This window comes from Hippopotamus amphibius, chromosome 2, assembly GCF_030028045.1.
Source record: "Hippopotamus amphibius kiboko isolate mHipAmp2 chromosome 2, mHipAmp2.hap2, whole genome shotgun sequence".
NCBI classification, from domain to species: domain Eukaryota; kingdom Metazoa; phylum Chordata; class Mammalia; order Artiodactyla; family Hippopotamidae; genus Hippopotamus; species Hippopotamus amphibius.
The window spans coordinates 174,403,424-174,431,223 of record NC_080187.1 but is presented as its reverse complement, the minus strand read 5'-3'; the positions used below and the strand labels follow the sequence as shown (position 1 = coordinate 174,431,223).

The 27,800-nt window shown below is 39.3% G+C and overlaps 2 protein-coding genes and 1 pseudogene across 2 annotated transcripts; 1 reads left to right on the top strand and 2 right to left on the bottom strand.

The window, feature by feature from the left end:
- Positions 1-280: 280 nt before the first annotated feature.
- LOC130846469 (olfactory receptor 10G2) lies at positions 281-1,237 on the bottom strand. The gene has a single exon (XM_057724747.1). It carries the CDS (start codon positions 1,235-1,237, stop codon positions 281-283), a length of 957 nt encoding a protein of 318 aa, XP_057580730.1.
- Positions 1,238-3,700: 2,463 nt separating this feature from the next.
- On the top strand, positions 3,701-17,394 carry LOC130844645 (serine/arginine-rich splicing factor 7-like; annotated as a pseudogene).
- Positions 17,395-26,557: 9,163 nt separating this feature from the next.
- LOC130844643 (olfactory receptor 10G2-like) lies at positions 26,558-27,514 on the bottom strand. The gene has a single exon (XM_057720763.1). The coding sequence runs from the start codon at positions 27,512-27,514 to the stop codon at positions 26,558-26,560; it is 957 nt and encodes a 318-aa protein (XP_057576746.1).
- Positions 27,515-27,800: the final 286 nt, after the last annotated feature.

Sequence of the window (27,800 nt, the reverse complement as noted above, 5' to 3'; positions counted from 1 at the left end):
AGCATTTTGCTGGGTTTTCCCAAATTTGCCTTGAGTGATCCCCCTGCTCCTACACAGAGCACTTATTCCTTATATTCAACCTTTGTATAGGATGTGCTTTCTCCCAGAAAAGTGTAAAACAGTGGTGGATAATTTATTAAATTTAGCACTAGAAACTTCTTCCTAATAGAATCACACTTAATTCAGCTTAAACCAAATCTATTTTTGAATGTTTGCCACATGCAGCTGTAGCTGAAAAGAGTGGTAGCCATGATGATGTAGGTAGTCCCTGAGCCTATTGTTACGTATTTTCACTCCCAGCCCCTCTACCTGCTGCTAGTCTCTTCAGAGCAGATTTTACTTCCTGGTTCCTCAGTGTATAGATGAGGGGGTTCAGTAATGGAGTGACAACAGTGTAAAACACAGCCACTGCCCCATCCAGGGGACTCTTGGAGCCTGGCCTGAGGTAGATGAAAATACAGGGGACATAGTAAACTGTGACCACAGTTAGGTGGGAGCCACAGGTGGAGAAGGCTCGGCGCCGCCCATCAGCAGTGCGTATCTGCAGGATGGCATGGACTATGTTGGCATAGGAGAGCAGAATTAACATGAAGCAACTGGTAGCCACTACCCCAATGTCCACAAAGGTCACAAGCTCATTGACAGTTGTGTCAGCACAGGCCAGTCTCAATACTGCAGGGATGTCACAGAAAAAATAATCCACTTGGTTGGGCCCACAGTAGGGCAGGCGGAAGGTCAGGGTGGCCTGGATGGATCCATGGATGGAGCCGGCCACCCAAGCTCCAGCCACAAGGATGGTGCATAACCTCCCATTCATGAACACAGGGTAGCGCAGGGGCTGGCATATTGCCAGGTACCTGTCATAGGCCATCAAGGTGTAGAGGAAGCACTGAGTGTTGCCCAAGAAATGAAAGAAATACAATTGAGCCACACAGCCACCAAATGGGATTCTCTTGCTGATAGGAGTAAAGTTTAGAATAAGTCGAGGAACGATGACTGAGGAGAGCCACATGTCCAGGAATGAGAGCACGCCCAGAAGGATGTACATGGGGCGAGCATGGAGCTTTGGGTCAGCCCACATGGTGAGCAAAATGAGCAGGTTCCCCAGCTGAGTCAGGATGTAAATGCTGAAGAAGACCAGGAAGAGGAGAGTCCTCAGACTTGGGGGATGAGATAAGCCCAGGAGAATGAAATCTGTCACCACAGTGTCCAGGGATGCATTTCTGGTCTTTCCCATGTTGTTCTGTAATCTGCCAAGATGAATGATGAAGTCAGACAAGGGGAATACAACACAGGGATGTGGTGAGAGAATGCTTTTGTGTGATGACCAGAGTCTAGGAGGTAAACAGAGTACTTACATATTTTAAGTAGAAAGCCTTTTTCATCAGTCATCTGACTTTGCTCGGCAAGACAGAGGCTGATTAGTTTCTAGGTGTCTTGAAATGCTCCTTTAATGGGAGACACTAAGTACAAGTGTTAGAAACCAAGGCACAGAATTGTGTCTGAATAATAGTGCTATTAGTGCATATGATGGGTCTATGCCCCAAAGGGGGACTACAGAGAAGTGGATTCTGGTGGCATGGAGCAGCATGTAAAGATTACTGCACTATTACCATCCCTTCTGTTTGTTTCTGACTTATCCTCAATGTGTCTCCTCCCATGCTCTGTTAAAAACCTTTGAGATCTGACCCTTGAGTATTTCTACAGTCTTTTATTCTTTAGTTCCCTCAGAGCACCACACTCTCCTTCTTTCTGGATCTACTCCTCTGGAGTATACTGATTCATCTTAACATAACTCATTCTTCAGGATTCACTTTGTCAGTCACCTCCTTTGGGAAGCATTTTTCTCCCTCAGAAGACAATCTTTTGGGAGAAAGAGCTTATGTTATAAAAGGTGATTGTAGTATGATGTGATGAGAAGTATTTACTTAAATGCTTATTGGTTTCTTCTACTAGATTATAAGCTCCTTCAGAGCAAAAGCCAACTCTCTTTTGTTCTTTTGTTGTATCCGCAAAACCTGCCCCAGTGTCTGGCAACAGTAATTAAAAAATATTTGTTGGCTGATTGCCTGGCTGGATATTGCCATAACCCTGGATCCTGTTTCCTTGCGTGATCTCATCTCTCATGCTTTAGGTAGCATGAGGAAGCAAAAGATGGTGGTTTTCATCTGGGGTGGTGTGCTGGGGTTGCAGAGGAAGGGAGACTGAGGAAAAGGTGAATTCTAGAAGGTAGAATCCCTGTAGGGGCAGGAAGTGTGCCTGTAGAAGGACCAAGTTACTTTCAGAGAAAGCAGTATTAGAAAAGAGAACAGTGTTTTATTTTCTAGAAAAAAAGGGACCAGCCTAGAAAAAAACCAAAAGAAACTTAATTAAATGATCTCCTCTTATCTGTGATTTTTTATTATAAGGCCTCTAATCTTTTGAAGCTATGGAGTCTTGGCTATTTAAATTGAGGAGTAAAACAAATTTAGATACATCAATAAAAAAATTTTAGGTATCCATACCTTAGCTACTTTGATATATATTCCAAAATTTCCTGTTTTAGATAGTATTTAGTATTCATAAGGTCATCTTATAAAATAGTTGTAATATCAAAAGTATATGATTAAATAAAATAAGCCAGTGACATCACGATTGAGTTAACATTAAAAATAGCAAATAACTAGGTGCAGGGGCTTTGGCCTTGGCATTCAAAGGAGTTGCTGCTAGGAATGGAATGTAAGAGGGTGGCATTAAGAATGCAAAGTCAGGGAGCAATGAAACCTTCTTACTGGGCCAGATAGGAAGTCATAGGATAAACTGTTGACTTGGACCCCTTCACCCAGAGGCTCATTCACTTTGAGCCCTTTGCTGGAAATGCCTCTTTCAGTTTGTAAAAAAATCACGTTATCCGAAATGTTTGGTCTCTTTCCGGCATGTCTACGCTGAGCTGGGGTTTTGTATAGGGCACCTTGCATTGGAGCCATCCCTGCCAAGAGCTGATATGAATCACTAGGTCTGAGGCATGAGGAAGGACCCAGCACTGAGTTTTATAACCTTGCTTACTTTTTGAACCAGACTCAGATCATAGCCCTTTCAGGCAGTTGGGTAGCATGAGCAGAGAGGCAGAGCAAGGGCAGTCAAACAGAGTTTGGATACAGTGGGGAGGGAGAACCCATATTTTATTGCTCTGATTATCCTGTCAGTGTCTTTGCCCTGTGTGTTAAAAAAAGTCTTGCTTAATAAAAGGTACTTGAAATGGAAGGCCTTCCAAACTTGAATTAAGTTCACTAAATGTACTCATCTCTGGGAGAAGAAGGGTTAAGTAACCCGTTCTGTGTTTGCTCTGTAATGCTGAATCTGATTCATCATTTATACTGCTTTATTTCCTCCCTCCTAAATAGAGAAAATAAAAGATAAATATTTAAAACATTTTTTGAATTCAAAGAAGAGATTTCCCAAATCTGGAGAGAGGCTCATTTACTTTAGATGTAATGTGCTTAACATATGAACTCGTAAACAGAGGATGAGGTAAGGAAGAAGATAGGGAAAAGAAACAGACTAAATACAATTATTAGACAAAATTACTGAAACTTCTGTGGTTTTAAATTACATCTTTGCTCCTATTGTGAACTGACCTGGCTTTAAGAATATTGCCCTTCTTGAACTCACATGGACACAGCAGCAAAATCTTGGAGGAGGCTGGCCTTTCTCAGGTAGAATGGCCCTGCAGGTGAGGAAAGTGCCCTTCAGAGCATCTTCTGGGCTTGTGATGATGGCTTACTGGATCTCTGTTTTGGAGTGGAATTAAAATCTTCCAGGAGTTTGACGGATTGACTATTTTAACAATCTGTGAGACCTCCTGCCTTGGAGACTCTTTATAGATTGTGACTTCCCTACTTAAATGTCTTGGATTTTACATTGGTTAAATTATTAGCTGGATCTCCTTTGACCAAGGTATTTTTAACAAAACACTATCAAGAGATTTGTGGAAAAATGTTTACCTCTTGGGAATTCTACCTGAAGCATTTCCCCCATGAGAACTACATTCCCCTGGTCCTCATTATTTTTGTTTCGACAGCAAGTAGGAATCATTTCTACATTATCTAGAAAGTGAGCCATGAAGAGCAACATGATCTGGTGGGTGAGAGATAGAATCTCTAACTTTGGTTACCTTTTTGTAAAGTGTTGCATATCACACATTTACCCACATTATGCTCAGAAATGCATTGAAAATATACCTAATTTTCAATAATCGATCTAATCTTTGTTACATATTCCCAAACACATTTGCTATTCATTGACTGTTGCACAAATGTCTACTGTTATATGAGGGAGTGAATTCAGCATAGGCAAGGAGTTAATATATACTTATGAAAGTCAAGGAAAGCCTGAGTTTCCCATGGCCCCAGCAGTAGCTTTAACATTCTTGATTTCACAGGCCTTCCATGAGGGAAGATGATGCTGACTTTGCATGATAAAAATGAGCAGTAAAATTCAAAACCACAGTCAGACAGCAGGTTCCAGAAACCAGACTGTGTTCATAACAGGGCTCAATTATTAGCTTAATTTTTTTTCAGAGGTTCTTGATTGCAGGAGCTCCACAGGACTGGGGGAAACAGAGATGCCACTCTTGTAGGGTGTACACAAGGTCTCATGCACACTGGGACTCAGGGCAAAAGCAGTGATTTCATAGGAGCCTGGGCCAGACATACCTGCTGGTCTTGGAGGGTCTCCTGGGGAGGCAGGGGTAGGCTGTGGCTCTCTCTTGGGACATAAAAGCTGGTGGCAAACATATCTGGGAGTAGTCATCTGAAGGCTGATGTCTTGCTTGGGACATTAGCACAAAGACCTGGTCCCACCCAACAGCTGGGACACCTCAGGTCAAATACCAACAGGGCAGGAACACAGTCCCACTCATCAACAGACAGGCTGCCTAAAGACTTCTAGAGACCATAGCCACTTTTAGACACACCCCTTGACATGGCACTGCCCACCAGAGGGCTAAGACCAAGCTCCATCCACCACTGGGTGGGCACCAGCCCCTCCTGCCAGGAAGCCTGCCCAAGCCTCTAGATCAGCCTCACTCACCAGGGGCCAGACACCAGACACAAGTTATACAGTCCCACAGCCTCTGGAACAGAATCCACAAACATAGGTCAGAACCTACCCTGGGACCAGCTGGTTCCTGGCCATTGGGTGATGAGAGGGGAATATACTGCTGGGACACATAGGACATCCCCTACAGAGGGCCTTTTCTATAAAGTGGAGAAACATAACTGACCTTCACACACATAAAAATGCAAATAGAAATTTAGACAAAATGAGACAGCAAAGGAATGTGTTCCAGACAAAGGAATATGATAAAACCCCAGAAGAAGAAGTAAGTGATGTGGAGATAGGCAATCTACTTGAGAAAGAGTTCAGAGTAATGATTGTAAAGATGAGCCAAGAATTTGGAAGAAGGATGGTTGCACAGAATGAGAAGTTACAAGAAGTTTTCAACAAAGAATTAGAAAAAATAAAGAACAACCAAACAGAAGAAAAACACAATAAATGAAATGAAAAACATACTAGGAGGAACCTACAGCAGAACAAATGAGGCAGAAGAACAGTGAGCTGGAAGTGAGCTGGAAGACAGAGTGGTGGAAGTCACTGCTGTGGAACTGAATAAAGAAAAAAGAATGAAAAGAAATGAGGACAGTTTAAGAGACCTCTGAGACAGCATCAAACACAACAACATTTACATTATAGAGATCCCAGAAGGAGAAGAGAGCATGAATGGGCCTGAGAAGATATTTGAAGAGATAATAGCTGAAAACTTCCCTAACATGGGAAAGGAAGCAGTCACCCAAGTCCATGAAAAGCAGACAGTACCATATAGATCAACCAAAGGAGGAATAGGCTGAGAAACATAGTAATCAAATTGACAAAAATTAAAAATAAAGAGAATATATTAAAAAGCAATGAGGGAAAAGCAACAAATAGCATACAAGAGAACTTGTATAAGTTTATCAGCTGATTTTTCAGCAGAAACTCTGCAGGCCAGAAGGGAATGGCATGATATATTTAAAATGATGAAAGGGAAAAACCTATAACCAAGAAATCCTCTACCCAGCAAGGCTCTCATTCAGATTTGACAGAGAAGTTAAAAGCTTTATAGACAAGCAAAAGCTAAAAGAATTCAGCACCACAAAACCAGCTTTACAACAAATGCAAAAGGAACTTCTCTAGGTGAAAAAGAAAAGGCCATAACTAGAAATAAGAAAATTATGAAATGGGAGACTCACCAGTAAAGGCAAACATACAAACAAGGTAGGAAATCATCCACACACAAATATGATATCTAAACCAGTAATTGTGAGAGTAGAAGAGTACAAATGCAGGATATTTGAAATGCATTGGAAATTAAGAGATCAGCAACTTAAAACAATCTCATACATATGTAGACTGCTATATCAAAACCTCATGGTCACCAAAACCCAAAAATCTGTAATAGATATACACACAAAAAAGAAAAAGGAATCCAAACCCTAAAGATAGTCATCAAATCACAAGAGAAGAGAAAAGATAAAGGAGGAAAAAAGACCTACAAAGACAAATTCAAAACACTCAATAAAATGTCAATAAGAACATACATATTGATAATTACTTTAAATGTAAATGAATTAAATGGTCTAACCAAAAGACATAGATTGGCTGAATGGATACAAAAACAAGACCCATATGTATGCTGTCTACAAGATACTCACTTCAGATTTAAAGACACATTCAGACTGAAAGTGAGGGTATGGAAAAAGGTATTCCATGCAAATGGAAATCAAAAGAAAGCTGGAGCAGCAATACTTATATCAGACAAAATAGATGTTAAAATAAAGATTTACAAGAGACAAAGAAGGACACTACATAATGATTAAGGGATCAATACAAGAAGAAGATATAACAATTGCAAATATACATGCACCCAACATAGGAGCACCAAAATATAAAGGTAAGTATTATCAGAAATAAAAGGAAAAATTGACAGTAATACAATAATAGTAGGGGACTTTAACCCCCCGCTCATATCAATGGAGAGATCATTTAGACAGAAAATCAATAAGGAGACACAGGCCTTAAATAACAAATTAGACCAAGTGGACTTATCTGATATACAGAGAGCAATCAATCCAAAAGCAGCAGAATACACATTCTTTTCAAGTGCACATGGAACATTGCGGGGAGCAGCCCTGAGAAAGGGGTCCTGCTCCCAGGACATGGCCCTGGGAGCTGCCTTAATTCAAGGATTTGTGTAAAACAAACATAGCTCTCTGTCCCGCCACCCCGACCTTGAGTATGTGCTTAAACAAAGAGCATGTGATTCCTTGGGCTGCAGTATGTGTTCCCACAGACTCCTTATCATATGAGAACATCCTGAGACCATGTATGGCACAAGCTACTACGCAAGTTCCTGGTGCCCTTGAAGAGATAGAACAAGTTATAACAAAGAAGGAGTCATTTCGTTTGATGTCCCCCTTTGTTCTGAGAGTGTATAAAAAGCAACCTCATAATAAAGAAGTTTGTCAGTTGCCCTAGAGGCTTCTGATCCTCTCGACCCCATCTTTTGTCTGTCTTTCTTTATTTCCTAGCCACGTCGTGTTTGCCTAAGGACCTGATCGATTTTGCCGGCAGGCTCTGGCAGAACATTCTCCAGGATAGATCACATTTTGGGCCACAAAGCAAGTCTCAGTAAATTTAAGAAAATTGAAATCATATCAAGTATCTTTTCCAACCACAATGCTATAAGACTAGAAATCAACTCCAAGAAAAAAAAAAAAACTGCAGAAAACACAAACACATGGAGGCTAAACAACATGCTACTAAACAACCAGTGGATCACTGAAGAAATCAAAGAGAAAATCAGAAAATATCTAGAGGCAAATAAAAGTGATAACATGATGATCCAAAAGCTAGGAATGCAGTGAAAGTAGCTCTAAGAGGGAAATTTATAGCACTGCAAGCTTACTTCAGGAAACAATAATCTCAAATAAAAAACCTAACCTTATACCTAGAGGAACTAGAGAAGAACAAACAAAACCCAAAGCTAGAAATAAAGAGATCATAAAGATCAGATTAGAAATAAATGAAATGGAGACATAAAAAACAATAAAAAAGATCAATGAAACATAAAGCTGGTTCTTTGAACAGATAAACCAAATTCATAAAACTTTAGCCAGACTCATCAAGAAAACAAGGGAGAAGGCCAAAATCAATAAAATCAGAAATGAAAAAGAACTTACAACTGACACCATGGAAATACAAAACATCATAAAAGACTACTATGAACAACTATATGGGAATAAAATGGACAACCTAGGAGAAATGGACAAATTCTTAGGAAGGTACAATCTCCCAAGACTGAACGAGGAAGAATTTGAAAATTTGAACAAAATACCAGTAATGAAATTGAATCAGTAATGAAAAAACTCTCAACAAAAAGTCCAGGAACAGGGTTTCATAGCTGAGTTTTACCAAACCTTTAGAGACTAGTCAATACCTATCCTTCTCAAAATATTCCAAAAAATCTGCAGAGGAACAAACACTTCTGTACTCATTCTATGAGACCATCATCACCCTACTACCAAAACTAGACAAAGATATCACAAAAAAAGAAAATTACAGGACAATATTACTGGTGAATGTAGATGCAAAAATCCTCAAGAAAATACTAGGAAACCAAATCCAATAATACATTAAAAGGATTATACACCATGATGTGGGATTTATCTTAAGGATGTAAGGATTTTTCAATATTGCAAATCAATGTGATACATCACATTAACAGATTGAATAAAAACCATATGATCATCTCAATAGAATCACAAAAGTCTTTTGACAAAATTCTGTGTAGATTTATGATAAAACTCTCCAGGAAGTGGGCATAGAGGGAACATATCTCAACATAATAAAGGCCATATATGACCAGCCCACAGCTAACATCATAGTTACAGTGAAAAGCTGAAAGCATTTCCTCTAATTTCAAGAACAAGACAAAGATGTTCACTTTTGCCACTTTTATTCAACATAGTATTGGAAATCCTAGCCACAGCAATCAGACAAGAAATAAAAGGAATCCCAATAGGAAAGGAAGAGGTAAAACTGTCACTATTTTCAGGTCACATGATACTATACATAGAACATCCTAGAAATGGCACCAGAAAACTACTAGATCTCATCAATGAATTCAGTAAAGTTGTAGGATACAAAATTAACATACAGACATCTGTTGCATTTCTATACACTAACAATGAAATATCAGAAAGAGAAATTAAGGAACCAATCCCACTTACCATTGCATCAAAAAGAATAAGATACCTAGGATTAAACCTACCTAAGGAGGTAAAAGACCTGTATTCAAAAAACTATAAGACACATGGCACTGGCACAAAAAAAGACACATAGATCAATGGGATGGAATAGAGAGCCCAGAAATAAAATCACGCACTTATGGTCAGTTGATCTATGACAAAGGAGGCAAGAATATACAATGGAGAAAAGACAGTCTCTGGGAAAAACAGACAGCTACATGTAAAAGAATGAAATTAGAACATTCACTACCACCATATACAAAAATAACCTCAAAATGGATAAAAGACCTAAATGTAAGACAGGAAACCATAAAACTTGAAGAATAAAACCACACAAAACACTCTTGGACATAAATCATAGCAATAATTTTTTTGATCTGTCTCCTAAAGCAAGGAAATAGCAGCAAAAATAAACAAATGGGACCTAATTAAATTTAAAAGCTTTTGAACAACAAAGGAAACCATCAGCAAAACAAAAAGACAACCTACTGAATGGGATAGAAGGAAATATTTGCAAATGATATGAGTAATGAACAGTTCATACAACTCAACATCAAAAAAACAAAACAAAACAAAAACAAACAAAACCCTCAAGCAACCTGATTCAAGGGGGTGGGGGCGGAGGGGAAGCTGGGACGAAGTGAGAGAGTAGCATAGACGTATATATACTACCAACTGTAAAATAGATAGCTAGTGGGAAGTTGCTGTATAACAAAGCGAGATCAACTTGATGATGGGTGATGCCTTAGAGGGTCAGGACAGGGAGGGTGGGAGGGAGTCATGGGAGGGAGGGGATATGGGAATATATGTATAAATACAGCTGATTCACTTTGGTGTACCTCAAAAGCTGGTACAAGAGTGTAAAGCAATTATATTCCAATAAAGAGCTTAAAAAAATGGATAGAAGACTTGAAAAGACACTTCTCCAAAGTGGAAATGCAGATGGCCAAGAGACACATGCAAAAATGCTCAACATCATTAATCATAAGGGAAATGCAAATGAAAATCACAACAAGTAATCACCTCACATCTGTCAGAATGGCTATCATCAAAAAGACCACAAGAATAAAGACACAGACATAAAGAATGATCTTGAGGAGGGGAAGCTGGGATGCAGTGAGAGAGTAGCATAGACATATTTACAATACCAAATGTGAAATAGATAGCTAGTGGGAAGCTGCTGCATAACATAGGGAGACCAACTTGATGCTTGGTGATGACCTAGAGGGGTGGGATAGGGAGGAGGGGAGGGAGGCTCAAGAGGGAGGGGATATGAGGATATATGTGTAAATATATCCCATTCACTTTGTTGTACAGTGGAAACTGCACAACATTGTAAAGGAATTATACTCCAATAAAGATCTGAGGGAAAAAAAAGACCACAAATATCAAATGTTGGTGAGGATGTTGAGAAAAGAGAACCCTCATATACTGTTTGAGGGAATGTAAATTGGTGCAGTCACTATGGAAAACAGTATGGACATTTCTCAAAAAACTAAAAAGAGAACTACCATATGACGCAGCATATTCACTTCTGGGTATATATCCAAAAAAACCCAAACAGTAAGTTGAAAATACATGAACCCCAATGTTCATAGTCCCATTATTTACAATTGTTAAGATATGGGAGCAACCTAAGTGCCCATCAACAGATGAAGGGATAAAGAAGATGTGGTACACATATATACAATGGGATACTACTTAGCCATAAAAAATAATGAAAATTTCTCACTTCCAGTCATATAAATGGACTTGGAGTATATTATGCTAACTGAAATAAGTCAGGCAGAGAAAGACAAATACTCTATGATATCACTTGTATGAGGAATCTAAAAAATACAGCAAGCTACTGAATATAGTATAAAAGAAAAAAACTCACAGATGTAAAAAACAGACAATTGGTTCTCAATGAGGAGCGGGAAGAGGGGATAGGCAATATAGAGAGAGGGTATTAAGAGGTATAAATTATTATGTATAAAATAAGCTATAGGGATAAATTATAGAATACAGGGAACATAGCTAATATTTTATAATAACTATAAATGGAGTATAAGCTTTAAATTTTGTGTATCACTCTATCGTACACTTGTAACTTATATAATATAGTACAACAACTATGCATCAATAAAAAAATCCTTTAATATCTGGCTCTTGCATATTTCTACAGACTTTTTTTTCTTTTGGTTCCCTCAGGGCATCACACTCTCCTTCCTTCTGAACCTACTCCTTCTGGAGTATACTGATTCATCTTAACATAGCTTCATTCTTCAGGATTCACTTTGGCTGTCACCTCCTTTGGGAAGAGTTTTTCTCCTTTATTAGATAATCTTTTGAGATAAGAGTTGAGATAAGAGTTTACATTATAAAAGATGATTGCAGTATGGTGTGATGAAAACTATTTGTTTAAATGCTCATTGGTTTCTTCTACTAGATTATAAGCTCCTTCTGAGCAAAAACCAAGTCTATGTTGTTGTTTTATTGTATCTGCAACACTTGCCCCAGTGTTTGACAACAGTAAGTTAATTAATCAACATTTGTTGGTTGATTGGCTGGCTGAATGGATATTGCCAACTCATGTAAATCTTGCATCCTGTTTCCCTGTATGATCACATCTCTCATGCTTTATGTCACAACATAGTCAGGACTGTAAGATGGGGAATTAGCATCATACTTTAGTGATGTGTCTATTCTCATTGTAAACAAAGTCAAAGGCATTATCCATGCTTTCTCTTTGCTCCAGAATGTTGTTTCTGTTTATTGATTGACCTAAGTACTTTATGGGTTTTGGTGATTTGAATTAATATAGAATTGATTATTATAGGTTTGACCTTTCATATGTTGTTATTTTAAGACCTTATTTGCCTTTCAACAAATGAAATTCTCAAAACCCCTTTAAAGGAATTAAACAGCTGAACCAGATATTATTTAAAAACTTCGCTTCATGAATTTTTTTAAAAAAACTTTTTCTAGGGGTTTCCCTGGTGGTCCAGTAGTTAAGACTCCACATTCCCAATGCAGGGGGCATGGGTTTGATCCTTGGTTAGGGAACTAAGATCCCATACATTGCATGGTGTGGCCAAAAAAAAAAGTTTTTCTAATAATAATCTTCAAGTATTTTTACCTGTTGCTTAAATTAAAATATCTTATAATTTTAATTGTAAACTAATAAGAGATTAATTATACATAAGATTGAATATTGACAGATCTAACCACTGGAATACCATTAAAAACATTCTTTTATAGCATCATACACCATGATCAAGTTGTATTCATTTCAAGGTTGCAAGGATGGTTCAACATACACAAATCAATGTGATTTACCACATCAAGAAAAGATAACTCCATGATCATCTCAATAGATGTAGAAAAAGCATTTGATAAAATTCAACATCTATTCATGATAAAAACTCTCACTAAAGTGGGTATAGAGGTAACATATCTCAACATATTAAAGCCATTTGTGAGAAATCCACAGCAAATATAATATTTATGGAGAAAAGCTGAAAGCCTTTCCACTAAATTCTGAAATAAGAGAAGGATGCCCACTCTTGCCCACTCTTACCACTTTTATTCAACTCAGTATTGGAAGTTCTAGCCACAATAATCAGACAAGAAAAAAAAAGGTATCCAAATTGGAAGGGAAAGGGTAACATTTTTGTTATATGCAGATGTGATGATATTCTACACAGAAAACCTTAAAGACTCCACACAAAATATTAGAATAAATGAATTCAGCAAGGTAGCAGGGTACAAAATTAACATGCAGAAATTTGTTGCATTTCTTTTTGCTTGTTTTTTTTTTTGGCCATACCCCACCACTTGGAGGATCTTAGTTCCCTGACCAGGGATCAAACATGGGCCCCCAGCAGTGGAAGCATGGCATCCTAACCACTGGACTTCCAAGGAATACCTTGTTGCATTTCTTTACACTAACAGTGAAATATCAGAAAGAGAAAGTGAAAAAAAAGTCCCATTTAAAATTGTGTCAAAAAAATAAAATACCTGGGAACAAACCTAACCAAGGAGGTGAATGATCTATACACTGAGAACTATAAAACACTTGTAAAGGAAATTGATGATTCAAAAAAGTAAAAAAAATCCCATGGGCTTGGAGTCTATGGATTAATACTATAAAATAGTCATACTACCAAACAATCTACAGATTTAATGTGATCCCTATCAAAATACCCATGACATTTTTCACAGAGCTTGAACAAATAATCTTAAAATTTATACAGAACCACAAAACACATAGAATTGACAAAGTAATGAAGGAAAAGAACAAAGCTGGAGGTATAACCCTTTCAGAGATCAGACAATACTACAAAGCCACAGTAATCAAAACAGCATGGTACTCACACAAAAACAGGCATATAGATCAATGGAACAGAATAAGAAGCCCAGAAATAAACCTACACACCTATGGTCAATTAATCTTTGATAAAGGAAGCAAGAATATACAGTGGATAGAAGATAGTCTCTTCAGCAAGTGGTGTTGGGAAAGCTGGACAACCTTGTGTAAATCAATAAAATTAGAATATTCCCTCACACCATACAAAAATAAACTCAAATGGTTTAAAGACCTGAATATAAGACATGACACCCTAAAACTCCTAGAAGAGAACATAGGCAAAACATTCTCTGAATGACGAAGAAGTATTTTCTTAGACCAATCTCCTAAGGCAAAAGAAATAAAAGGAAAAATAAACAAATAGGACCTAATTAAGCTAACAACTTATCCACATCAAAGGAAATCATAAACAAAATAAAAATACAACCTACAGACTGGGAGAAAATATTTGCAAATGATGCAGCTGACAAGGGGTTAATTTCCAAATTGTACAAACAGCTCATACAACTCAATATCAAAAAACCAAACAACCTAATCAAAAAAGCCTGAGAAAATGCTCAACATTGCTAATTATTAGAGAAATGCAAATCAAAACTATGAGATCTCACTTCACACCAGTCAGAATGGCCATCATCCAAAAGTCTACAAATAATATATGCTGGAGAGGGTGTGGAGGAAAGGGAACCCTCCTATGATATTTGTGGGGATATAAATTGGTGCAACCACTATGGAAAGCAGGATAGAGTTTCCTAAAAAACTAAAAATAGAGCTACCATATGATACAGCAATCCCACTCCTGGGCATATATCCAAAGAAAACTCTAATTTGAAAAGATACATGGACCCCAATGTTCATAGCAGCACTATTTACAATAGCTGACTCATGGAAGCAACCTCAGTGTTCATTGACAGAAGAATGGATAAAGAAGATGTGGTATATATACACAGTGGAATATTACTCAGCCATAAAAAAGAATAAAATAATGCCATTTGCAGCAATATGGATGGACCTAAAGATTATCATACTGAGTAAAGTCAGACAAAGACAAATATTATATGATATGTGGAATCTAAAATATAATACAGAACAGAAACAGACTCACAGATGTAGAAAACAAACATGGTTATCAGAGGGGAAGAAGGGAGGAGGAATAAGCTAGGAGTATGGGATTAACAGATACACATGACTATATATAAAATAAATAAACAACAAGGATTTACTGTATAGTACAGGGAACTATATTCATTATCTTTAATAACTCCTAATAGAAAAGTATATGAACAAAACAAACAAGCAAAAATATACATTTGAATCACCTTGCTGTGCACCTGAAACTTACAAAATACTATAAATCAACTATATTTCAATAGAAAAAATTATCCTTCAACAAATACCAATTGCAAACCTATTTTATCTTAATTATTTGAAAAGAATTACTGTATATAATAATATTCAGTAATTATTAATAATACTGAATGTATCCTGCTCTATAGGATCCATAGAACTGTTGATTATAGGCTTTGTCCACAAAGAGAAAAATATATTAACTTTCTATTACCTGATTTTCAGAAGGAGTATTTTAATTTCTTTTAGGATGGATGGATGGTACCTTCTTTGGCTAGAACAGAAAGAGATGGCAAAGTTTGAGAGTGTGCACATGATGGCAATTATAAAAACTTACTTTGTAGTACTTAGAGGAGATATATATATATGTATTCCACAAATATGCTTCTACCTTAGGTAAATGATGTGTTTCTAAATGAAAATCAAATTTTAATAAATCAATCTATATTGTGATTACACCTAAAAGGTAATTATTTGGAGAATATCTATAATAAATCCTTATAGATAGTAAAAAATCTTCCCCAGTTTATCTTTCTTGCTAAACTGAGTTTTCTTCTGGCTGTGGTGCACACAGTTGGGTGCACTTTCCCAAGGGGCGTGCTGGGAGAAGGCTGGGAGGTGTACCTCCTCCTGTCTGCCCCTGGGCATCCTGGATGGACAGGGACAGAGTGTTTCCAGTGGGTGGGTCTGAGGGAGAGCCTCCTTTTCCAGGCAGAGGCAGCAAAAGATTGTGGTTTTCATTTGAGGTGGTATGTTGAGGTTGCAGAGGAAGGCAAACTGAGGAAGAGGTGAATTCCAGAAGGTGTAAGCCTTGTAGGGGCAGAGTGTGTATGTGTAGAAGGATTACGCCACTCTGAGAGAGAGAGAGAGGGAGAGAGAGGTATTAGAAAAGAGACCAATCCTTTCTTTTCAAGGAAAAAAGGTGGGGGGGCTTCCCTGGTGGCGCAGTGGTTAAGAATCTGCCTGCCAATGCAGGGGACATGGGTTCAAACCCTGGTCCGGGAAGATCCCACATGCTGCAGAGCAAGTAAGCCTGTGCACCACAACTACTGAGCCTGTGCTCTAGAGCCTGAGAGCTACAACTACTGAGCCCACATGCCGCAACTACTGAAGCCCGCACACCTAGAGCCCGTGCTCTGCAACAAGAGAAGCCACTGCAATGAGAAACCAGCACACTGCAACAAAGAGTAGCCCCTGCCCTCTACAACTAGAGAAAGCCAGTGTGCAGTCAAAAATAAGTAAAAAACAAACAAACAAATAAATAAATAATAAAAAATAAATCCTAAAAAAAAGAGAAAAAAAGGGGCCTCAAAGAAGAAAATTAAGTGAATGATCCATCTTGCCTTAACTTATCTGTGATTTTTAAGTTATAGGACTGATAATTTTTTGAAGCTGTGAGTCTTAGGCTATTTAAGTTGAGGAGTGAAGCAAATTTAGATTCATGGATAAAAAAACATTTTAGGTATCCACAGCTACTTTGATATATATTCCAAAATTTCCTGTTTTAGGTAGTATTTATTACTGTTAAGCCCATATTATAAAAAGTTGTAATTTCATTTCAAAAGTATATGACTGAAGAAAATAAGAAGCTAGTGACATCATTGATATAATCAACATTTAACATAGCAAATAATGTTAGTGTCACCAGGACCATTGATGAATGTGTTTGTCAGCGTTGTAGATTTTGTGTAAGTCTATTTCTGGGCACTGAGAGCTGGAAGCACGGAGCTCGCGGGCCAGTTATGTCGCGCTGCAGCGGTACGGAGGAGAAACCAAGGTCTACGTTGGTACCCTGGAACTGGTGCTGGCAAAAGACAGTTTGAAAGGGCTTTCAGTTATTATGGTCCCTTAAGAACTGTGTGGATTGCCAGAAATCCTCCAGGATTTGCCTTTGTGAAATTTGAAGTTGCTAGAGTTGCGGAAGATGCAGTGCAAGGCCTGAATGAGAAAGTGATTTGTGGTTCCTGAGTGAGAGTTGAACTATCAACAGGCATGCTTGGGAGATCTCATTTTGATAGACCACATGCCCGATGTCCCTTTGATCCCAATGATAGATGCTATGCATATGGCCAAAAGGGACATCATGCTTATGATTGTCATTGCTACAGCCGCTGAAGAAGAAGCAAGTCATGGTCTAGATCACATTCAAAATCCAGAGGTAGGCTATACTCTCGCACATGAAGCAGGGGCAGGGGAAAGAGGTCAAGATCAGCGTCTCCTCCTTGATCAAGATCTGTGTGTCTTCGTAGATCAAGATCAGTCTCACTCAGACGATCTAGGTCTGGTTCTATAAAAGGACCAAGGTATTTCCAATCCCGGTCCAGGTTGAGATCAGGATCCAGGTCTCTTTCACAACCAAGAAGCAGTCGATAAAAGTGCAGATCTCCAACTCTGTAGTGAGGTGGTTGGACCTAGAGTCTGTCATACAGAGTGAAGTAAGTCAGAAAGAGAAAAACAAATACCATATGCTAACACATACATATGGAATCTAGAAAAATGGTACTGATGAACCTACTGGCAGGGCAGGAATAAAGATGCAGATGTAGAGAATCGACTTGAGGACATGGAGGGGAAGGGGAGGCTGGGACATAGTGAGAGTAGCACTGACATATATACACTACCAAATGTAAAATAGATGGCTAGTGGGAAGCTGCTGCATAGCACAAGGAGACCAACTCCATGACTGGGGATGACCTAGAGGAGTGGGATAGGGAGGGTGGGAGGGAGGTTCTAGAGGGAGGGGATATGGGGATATATGTATACATATAGCTGATTCACTTTGTTATATAGTAGAAACTAATACAACATTGTAAAGCAATTATACTCCAATAAAGATGTATATAAAAAAAGAAATGTTGACATGAGTCTTAATGAGACTAAAGCAGTTTTGTAAATTCCACCTACACTTAGCAACACCTCATGTAGTTATTTAGTTATTTTTTGGTAGCATCTGGTAGACATTAGAATGTTACAGCCAGTAGATTATTTGGACTTTAAATATCTTAAGTATAGTAGGGCAATAACAGTTAATTTTGAGTTTGATGGTCAAGTTTTTACTAGGTATTCTCTAGTCTTGGTGCCAAAAGAAAAAAAATAGTGTGGTGGCACAGCTATATGCCTTTTTTCTTATGTTTTTATGCAAAGTTATTGGATAGCACTGCAGTTTGGGTATGCCGATCTGCCTCAAATTTATTTACTGGTCTGAATTATCATTAGTATGTTGGGAGTCTGGATACTTTTTTTGGAATTTTGACAACTGGCTGCATTATATGGCTGGTATAAAGCTATGTGTGTAATCAGTAGGCTTATTTGTTGCACTTGGTCAGCTTTAATTGTTCTGTATTATATAAAGATAAGTTTACTCAACAATAAATCTGCAGAAAATAAAACGATAAATAAAATAGCAAATAATTAGGTGCAGTGGCTTTGGCCTTGGCATTCAAGGGAGAGACTCCTAGGGATGGATGTATGAAGGTGGCATTGAAAGAACAAGTCAGGGAGCAAAGAGACTTTCTTACTGGGTCAGATAGGAAGTCATAGGATGGACTGTTGGTGGGCTCCCCTTCACCAGGAGGTCTCCTTACTTTGAGCCCTTTGCAAGCAATGCTTCTTTCACTTTGTAAAGAAAATCAGAGTATTGAGGAGGTTTGACATTTTTCTGGCATGTCTATGCCGAGTTAAGGTTTTGCATAGGGCACCTTGGGTTGGTGTCATCCATGCCCAGAGCTGATATGAATCACTGGGGCTGAAGGATGAGGAAGAACCCAGCACTGATTTGTTCACCTTTGCTTATCTTTAGGATCAGACTCAGAACATACCCATTTCAGGCCATTAGGCAGCCTGAATAGAGTTTGGATACAATGGGGAGACAGAACCCATATTTTATCTCCCTCATTATACTGACACTGTCCTTGCACTGTAAGTTAAAAAAATTTTGTTTAAGAAATGGTACGTGAAATGTACCTTCCAACCTTCAAGTAATTTGACTAAGTGTGCCCACCACTGGGAAAAGAAGCATTAAAGAACCTGACTCTCACTGAAGCTGACACCTAGAGCCGGTGCAAGTATCCACAGCAAGATAAGCCTGCACACAGCAATGAAGACCCAATGCAGCCAATAAATAAAAATAAATTTATTTAGAAAAAAAGAGAATCTGACTCTGTGTTTGCTCTATGAGGCTGAATCTGATGCATTATTTATCTTGCATTATTACCTCATCCAAATAAAGAAAATTAAAGATAAATGTTTAAAACTTTTTCTCAATTCAAAGAAGAAAGTTCTCAAATCTGGAGAAAGCCTCATTTAATTCGGAAGTAAGATGCTTAACATATTAACTCTGAGGAGAAGGTGAGTTAAGGAAGATGAGGGAAAGAGACAGATTAAATAGAGTTTTGGACAAAGTTTCTGAAACACCTGAAGTTTGTAAAGTATGTCTTTGTTCTGATTGTGAATAAGCCTGGCTTTAGGAGTGCTTCCCCTCTTGGACTCACATGGACACGGTAGCAAAATCTTGGAAGAGGTTGGCCTTTCTCAGGTAGAATGGCCCAGCAGGTGAGAAAGCATCCTTCAGAGCATTTCCTGGATCTCTGCTATGGAATGGAATGAAAATCTTCCAAGGGAGCGACTCTTTATAGATTGTGACTTTTCTACTTAAGTGTCTTAGATTTTACGTGTGTTACATTTTTAGCTGGATATCCTTTGATTGAGTTTTTAAACAAAATACTGTTTTGGGGCTGACCCCACAGGCCTACAAGCCTTGTAGTTGCCCAGCTTCGAGATGGAAGAAAGCCTGGAGACAGCCACAAAGACATCAGTGGTAATTGGACAGGGGAGCTTAAGCAAAGGGCCCTGGAGCAAAACCCTACCATTGATGGCAAAGTACAGGCAAGACATGGCAACAATCTTCGCTACCTGGGGGAGAAGGAGGCTACCATTTATAGGGGGAATTGACGTCATGTTGGCTTATCAGTTACCAGGGAAACCAGCATCTGAGGCATGTCCCTCATAACCTCTCAGATTATGAACCATCATGAGGGCAGATGGTTCCCTTAAATTAACTAGCAGGTGGAGCCATTCTGCCTAAGATTGGAACACTCACTAGCAGGGGTTGGGGGCAAACATGTTCACATGAGTAGGGTGCAGGTGAAGCAGGGACTGGTCAAGCAGGGGATGTACAAAGAGCAAGAGAACAGCCATCGTGAATGGCCTGACCATACATATGTATATCTTAAACGGCTCCACCCCTACATACCCAGCAGGTCCCTTGTAATCTTGGTCTGCCTCTCTTCTGGGATATCCTGGAATTAGGTCTGTTAGGTGCACTGGAACCAAAGACCACAAATGCAATACAAACTACAGCAGCTAAAGAGTGTCAAAAGTCCAAGATGTGGGCAAACTTTGTAGCCAGGTGATTATTGGGTCAATTTTTCATGAAAGTCCAGAAGAGGACAACAATGGCATCTCGCTGTAGACCCAGCAATAAAACTCCTTTCACACTGAGGCCACAATTATTGCCCATTCTGCAAACAGATTTCCCCCCTCCGACTAGGAATGAAGTGCAAGATGTTTAACAGACATCTTATAGGAAAGACCATGGCCATTAAGCAAAATATAAGCAATTACAGCATTGTGAGATAATACCACCCTTGCCTGTGTTTTTTGCCCTGGCCTACAGTACCATACCATCTGTCCACCCTCAGTCCCCATAGCCAGTGCAGAATACTGGAGAGGCAGTGCAACAGCAGACCGCAGCCTTAATATAATGGGGCCTTGCTCTAGTAGGGTGCCTGGATTAATTACCTTAGTAGTCTTAGGTGGGGGTCAGGTAGAGGACAGGTGAAATCTGTGTATCCCTTTCTAATCCTATTCTCCATGGGGCAACAAACCCAAAGCACCAGGGACTTACCTGCCAGTCCTAGGGCCGTTTTTTAATGTGTTCCTCTGGGGGTAGATCCTATGGCAAGGCCAAAAGTGAGTTATTGTCCTGACTGATAGTTGGCAATGGTCCTTTGGTGGTCAACAGTTGAACTCCAATTGGTTTACTAGTTGTCTCTGGGTTAACATGGGGTAGGCACTGTTCCTGGGATGTTCAGTTACAGTTCATAGGACTTGAGTTAGCCTTTGGTGCAGAGTTGAGATTTTCCAACTCAATTGTTGTTTAAGTGGTCCATCCATCCGTTCCATTAGGCCAGCAGCAGTGGGCTTGTAAGGCAGACGGAAATGCCATGTATGCCATTTTCATCAGTAACAACATTCTGGGATAATACCACTGCCTGTGGTTTTTGTCTTGGCCTGCAGTACCACACCGCCTTTCCACCCTCAGCTCCTGCAGCCAGTTCCGAACGGCTTATTGGACAGGGGAAGCTCAAGCAAAATGTCCTGGAGGAACACAGGACATGGCAGCAATCTTTGCTACTTGGGGAGAATGGGGCTATTTATAGGCGGAATTGACATCTGATTGGCTCATCAGTTACCAGGGAAACCAGCAGCTGGGGCAGGTCCCTCATAACCTCAGATTAACAACCATCATGAGGGCAGATGTTTCCCTTTAATAAACTAGCAGGTGGAGCCGTTCTGGCCTCAGGATTAGAACGATCACCAGCTGGGGCTGGGGACAAACACGTTCTTGTGAGTAGGGTGCAGGTGAAGCAGGGACTGGTCCAGCTGGGGATGTACAAAGAGCAAGGGAACAGCCGTCGTGAGTGGCCTGACCACACGACTGTCAAGAGATTTGTAGAGGAATATTTACCTCTTGGGAATTCTACCCTAAAACACTTCCCCCATGAGAACTACATTCCCCTGGTCCTCATTATTTTTTCTTTTGGCAGCAAGCAGGAATCCTTTCTACTATCTAGAAAATGAGCTGTGAAGAACTACAAGATCTGTTTGGGGGATAGATACAGTCTCCAATTTCTATGATTCCTTTTCTTTTTTTTGAAGTGTTGTCAGATCCACATTTACCCACATTCTACTCAGAAATGCATTGAAAAAGTACTTAATTTTCAATAATTGAGCTAATCTTTGTTACATATCCCCCAACCCATCTGTTATCCATTGACTGTTAGACAGTTTGCAGTTGTACAAGGGACTGAATTCAGCATAGGTGAGGAGTTAATATATACTTATGAATGTCAAGGAAAGCCTACTTTCCCATGGACCCATCAGTAGTTTTAACTTTCTTGATTCCACAGGCCTTCCATGGGGGAAGATAATTCTGACTTTACATGATAAAAATGAGCAGTAAAGATTCAAAATCCCAGTCAGACAGCAGTTTCAAAATAGGACTGTGTTCATAGCAGAGCTCAATAAATAGTTTTTTTCATAATGTATTGATTTCAAGTATAGTGAAATTCTCCAATATCTATTCACATTGATTTAAATACGTTAAAAAATAGCTGTATCGGACTTCCTAGATGGCGCAGTGGTAAAGAATCTGCCTGCCAATGCAGGGGACACGGGTTCCAGCCCTGCTCTGGGAAGATTCCACATGCCACGGAGCAACTAAGCCTGTGCGCCACAACTATTGAGCCTGTGCTCTAGAGCCCGTGAGCCACAACTGCTGAGCCCATGTGCTGCAACTATTGAAGCCCATGTGCCTAGGGCCCATGCTCCACAACAAGAGAAGCCACTACAATGAGAAGCCCGTGCACCACAATGAAGAGTAGCCCCTGCTCACAGCAGCTGGAGAAAGCCCGTGTGCAGCAATGAAGACCCAATGGAGCCAATAAATTAATTAAAAAAATAGCTTTATCAAAGTTAATTCAAATATTGTACAGTTCACCCTTTCAATGTGTCCAGTTCAGTGGTATTTGTACAAAGTTGTGCATGGACCACTCCTGTGTAATTCCTGAACGCTTTCATCACTCCAGAAAGAAACCCCACACTCAATAGGAGTCACTTTTCATCCTTGCCCCTTACCCCTCCTCCACCCCAACTCCTGGTAACCACTAATCTACTTTCTATTTCTATGGAGTTACCTATTCTGAGCATTTCATATAAACGAAGTCATGTAAAAGTAGCCTTTTGTGTCTGGCTCCTTTGACTTAGCATAGCATTTTCAAGTTTCATCCATGTAGTTGCATGTATCAGAACTTCATTCCTTAATCGTATACTTTACATATATGCAGTTTATTGTATGTCAATTATATCTCAATAAAAGTTCTTGAAAAAGAACTTCATTCCTTTTTATGGCTGAATGCTATTCCATTTTATAGCTATACCATATTTTGTTTATCTTTTTATCAGTTGATGGACATTTTATTTGGTTACACATTTAGAATGAAAATGCTGCTATGAGCATTCATGTACAAGTTTTCTTTTGTGTATGTAGATATATGGTTTCGTTTCTTTTGGAGTATACTTAAGAGTAGAATTTCTGGGTCATATGGAAATTCTTTGTTTAACATTTTGAGAAACGGCCAAGCTGTTTTCTAAGTGGCTCCACCATTTTACGTTGCTACCAGCAATGTATGAGGGTTACAGTTTCTCCACATCCAAACAACTTGTCATTGTCTTTTTTACTGTAGCTGCCTTTGATAGTAAATAGTATTAATAAGAGACCGACAGGTATTAAAACATATATATCAGAGATCACAGGAAATTCCTTTCTGGAACATCTTGACATATAGTTTAAGATATGGTTGAGGTTTTCCTTTTTTATTCTCTTTTTTCTTCTGTTCTTTTCTTCTTTCCTCCTTTATTCCATTTCTTTCTTCCTCTTGTATCTCTCTTTTTTCTTTTCAAGTCTCATCTGCTTTTAGTTGCTTTTAAATTAAATAACAAAACTCTCTTTTTAACATTGACTAGCACAGAGATGTACCAGAAATAAAATCTCCCTACTCCACTCTCCCATTGCAATTCTGAATGTAGCCATTGTTGAAGTTCACTGTGTGTATTCCTACACTTTTAAGATGTTATACATATATACATAGATCATTTAATAACCAGCAGTCTTTCTTTTGAAATTTTATTTATTTATTTATGTATTTATGTATTTAAGAAATTGACATTTCTTTGTGAAGTTTAAGATAATGTTGATATTTTTTTGATCTTTATTGGAGTATAATAGCTTTACACAGTTGTGCCAGTTTCTGCTGTACAACAAAGTGAATCAGCTGTATTTATACATATATTTGCATATCCTCTCCCTCTTGAGCCTCCCTGCCACCCTCCCTATCCCATCCCTCTGGGTTACCAACAATCATCAAGTTGATCTCCCTGTGTTAGGCAGTCGTTTCCCACTAGCTATCTATTTTACATTTGGTGGTGTATAAATGTCAATACTATTCTTTTACTTTGTTCCAGCTTCTCCTTCCCCACTGTCCCATGTCCTCAAGTCTGTTCTCTACTTCTGTGTCTTTATTCTTTCTCTACCACTGAGTTCATCAATACCATTCTTTTAGATTCCATATGTATGTGTTAGCATATGGTATTTGTTTTTCTCTTTCTGACTTACTTCACTCTGTATGACAGACTCTAGGTCCATCCACCTCACTACAAATAACTCAGTTTCATTCCTTTTTATGGCTGAGTAATATTCCATTGTATATATGTGCCACATCTTCTTTATCCATTCATCTGTCAATGGACGTTTAGGTTGCTTCCATGTCCTGGCTATTGTAAATAATGCTGCAATGAACATTGTGGTACATGTATCTTTCTTTTGAAATTTTTGAAGATTTTTTTCTATGTTAGCTGTTGCAAGTATATTTGAAGCATAGGTATATTCCCTCCTTTTAACTTTCAAAACACATGAAACACAAAAACACAGAATATACACTATATGTACACACATATACCACCTCTAATTCATTCCTTTTCCCATACCGTTGTGTCATGAAAAAGGGAAACTGTTAGTATTGTCAAATTGACTACTTCTGACTTTGCCTTTCTTCCCATTCGCCATCTCTGTTCTTCACACACAATCTACTGTTTAATGTTCACAGAATCATATGGACTAAAACCCATGGATTCATCAGTAGAAAATGTTCACGTGAAGACACTCCTGTAAGGGAACCCATAGCTGCTTCTCTGGTAGCTTAAAGTCACCCCTTCAAGAAAGGAGCTCCCCTCTCTGCATTTCTTCTGGGTTTTGCATCCAGACTGAGCTTTCCTCCCTCAGCCACAGGGAGGGAGTCCACCTTCTTTTGGCTCCTGTGGCCTCAGGCACCAGGATGCAGTATCTGGCTTGTGTTGTCTTGCAGCAGATGTTGGGATTTTTCCTTCTTTGTGTTTCCCTGACAGTGGGAGATAATTTTCAAGTTATTAGCAAACATTGCCAGAAACTTTCAAAATAATTTTCTTCCAGATAAATGATTGCAACTTTCACATTTGTGATGAAAGGGTCTTTCTTCATATATGTTTTCCTTATGTGGGGCTAAGTGTCCTTGTTCCTGTCCTCATCCTTGTCTTCCTCCTTCTACCACCATTTATTTCTATCTAAGAAACTCCTTCATCAGTGGCACTTTTTTGTGACCACATAGAACTGATCCTTTTTAATAATGATGTAGTTTTTCAGCAGTGCTGCCCTGGTAATGGTCTTATGTCTTTTCATGTGTCTTCAAGTCACTGGAAGAACCATAAAAGCCGAGATCCTCATTAAGAAGAGTTTTAACATTTGGAGGGCATAGTTTGACACATTTCTAAGAAAAGTCCTTAAGAGATAAGATAATATGAATTTGTATCAGAAGTGTATTCCAGATAGAGGGGAGAGGTTGAGCTAAAGAGTGGCAGGCAAGTGTTGGGCACATTCAAGAATGGCAGTAAGATGAGAATGGGAAAAGCTGAGGGGGAAAGGAGAGGAGAGATGTCTTAGGAGATAAGGTAGGTTGGGTCCAGATTTTTTTTCGGACTATAAATTCCAGATTGAGGAGTCTGGCTTTATTTTACTTTCATTAGAGAGTCCTATGGATTCTGTGTTTCAGAGTGATAGTTTTGATTGTGGTATGGATGAGGAGGAAGAGTTCAAAAGACTAGTTAGGAATCAAGACAGACTTTCTAAAGGTGGAGGAGACAGAGTTGGATGTCTTAGCACATGGGAAGAAAAATAGACAGGAAGGAAATATAGATTACCCAGTATTTCCAAGTTCAAGTGCTTAGGAATGTTAATGCCATGTACAAGGAAAGAAACACAGAATCTATAGAAGTCTAGGTTTAGGGGCAAAGAGGATGAAAAAGGAATAAATAGGGTAGCTTTATGTCATTTTTTTCCCTTTCACATTTTCTGACATAATTTACCCCCAAAGAAGCTGACACATTCTCATCCTATTAACCTTTGAAAGAAAATTTCTTATCTCACAAGGTAATCAGAAGGTGGTAGAAGTAACGCATCCATTTATTTCAACAAATAGTGTAAAACAATTCCACCCAATTAAAAGAGATGAAAAGATTACGAATTCAAAGAATTAAGAAGTTTCTTCCAAAGAGAATTGAATTCAGTACAGTTTAAATCATTAACAATTTTGAAACATTTGCCACATGCAACTGTAGCTGAAAAGAGTTGTAGCCATGATGATGTAGGTAGTCCCTGAGCCTATTGTTACGTATTTTCACTCCCAGCCCCTCTACCTGCTGCTAGTCTCTTCAGAGCAGATTTTACTTCCTGGTTCCTCAGTGTATAGATGAGGGGGTTCAGTAATGGAGTGACAACAGTGTAAAACACAGCCATTGCCCCACCCAGGGGACTCTTGGAGCCTGGCCTGAGGTAGATGAAAATACAGGGGACATAGTAAACTGTGACCACAGTTAGGTGGGAGCCACAGGTAGAGAAGGCTCGGCGCCGCCCATCAGCAGTGCGTATCTGCAGGATGGCATGGACTATGTTGGCATAGGAGAGCAGAATTAACACGAAGCAACTGGCAGCCACTACCCCAATGTCCACAAAGGTCACAAGCTCATTGACAGTTGTGTCAGCACAGGCCAGTCTCAATACTGCAGGGATGTCACAGATAAAGTAATCCACTTGGTTGGGCCCACAGTAGGGCAGGCGGAAGGTCAGGGTGGCCTGGATGGATCCATGGATGGAGCCGGCCACCCAAGCTCCAGCCACAAGAATGGTGCATAACCTCCCATTCATGAACACGGGGTAGCGTAGGGGCTGGCATATTGCCAGGTACCTGTCATAGGCCATCAAGGTGTAGAGGAAGCACTGAGTGCTGCCTAGGAAATGAAAGAAATACAATTGCGCCACACAGCCACCAAATGGGATTCTCTTGCTGATAGGAGTAAAGTTTAGAATAAGTCGAGGAACGATGACTGAGGAGAGCCACATGTCCAGGAATGAGAGCATGCCTAGAAGGATGTACATGGGGCGAGCATGGAGCTTTGGGTCAGCCCACACAGTGAGCAAAATGAGCAGGTTCCCCAGCTGAGTCAGGATGTAAATGCTGAAGAAGACCAGGAAGAGGAGAGTCCTCAGACTTGGAGGGTGAGATAAGCCCAGGAGAACGAAATCTGTCACCACAGTGTCCAGGGATGCATTTCTGGTCTTTCCCATGTTGTTCTGTAATCTGCTAAGATGAATGATGAAGTCAGACAAGGGGAATACAACACAGGGAGGTAGTGAGAGGATGCTTACGCCTGAGGATTAATGCCTGAGAGTTACTAGATAAACTGAATACTGTTACATTTTTTTCTAAAAGAAAAAGAGGTGGTATTGCCATTAGTGATTTTTGTTTACTTGATAAGAGAAATCTCCCACAGGCTACTTAGTGTCTTAGATGGATGGAAACTGTTATCTACTGAGAGATACTGAGAAGCAAAATTTGGCAGATCAAGGAACA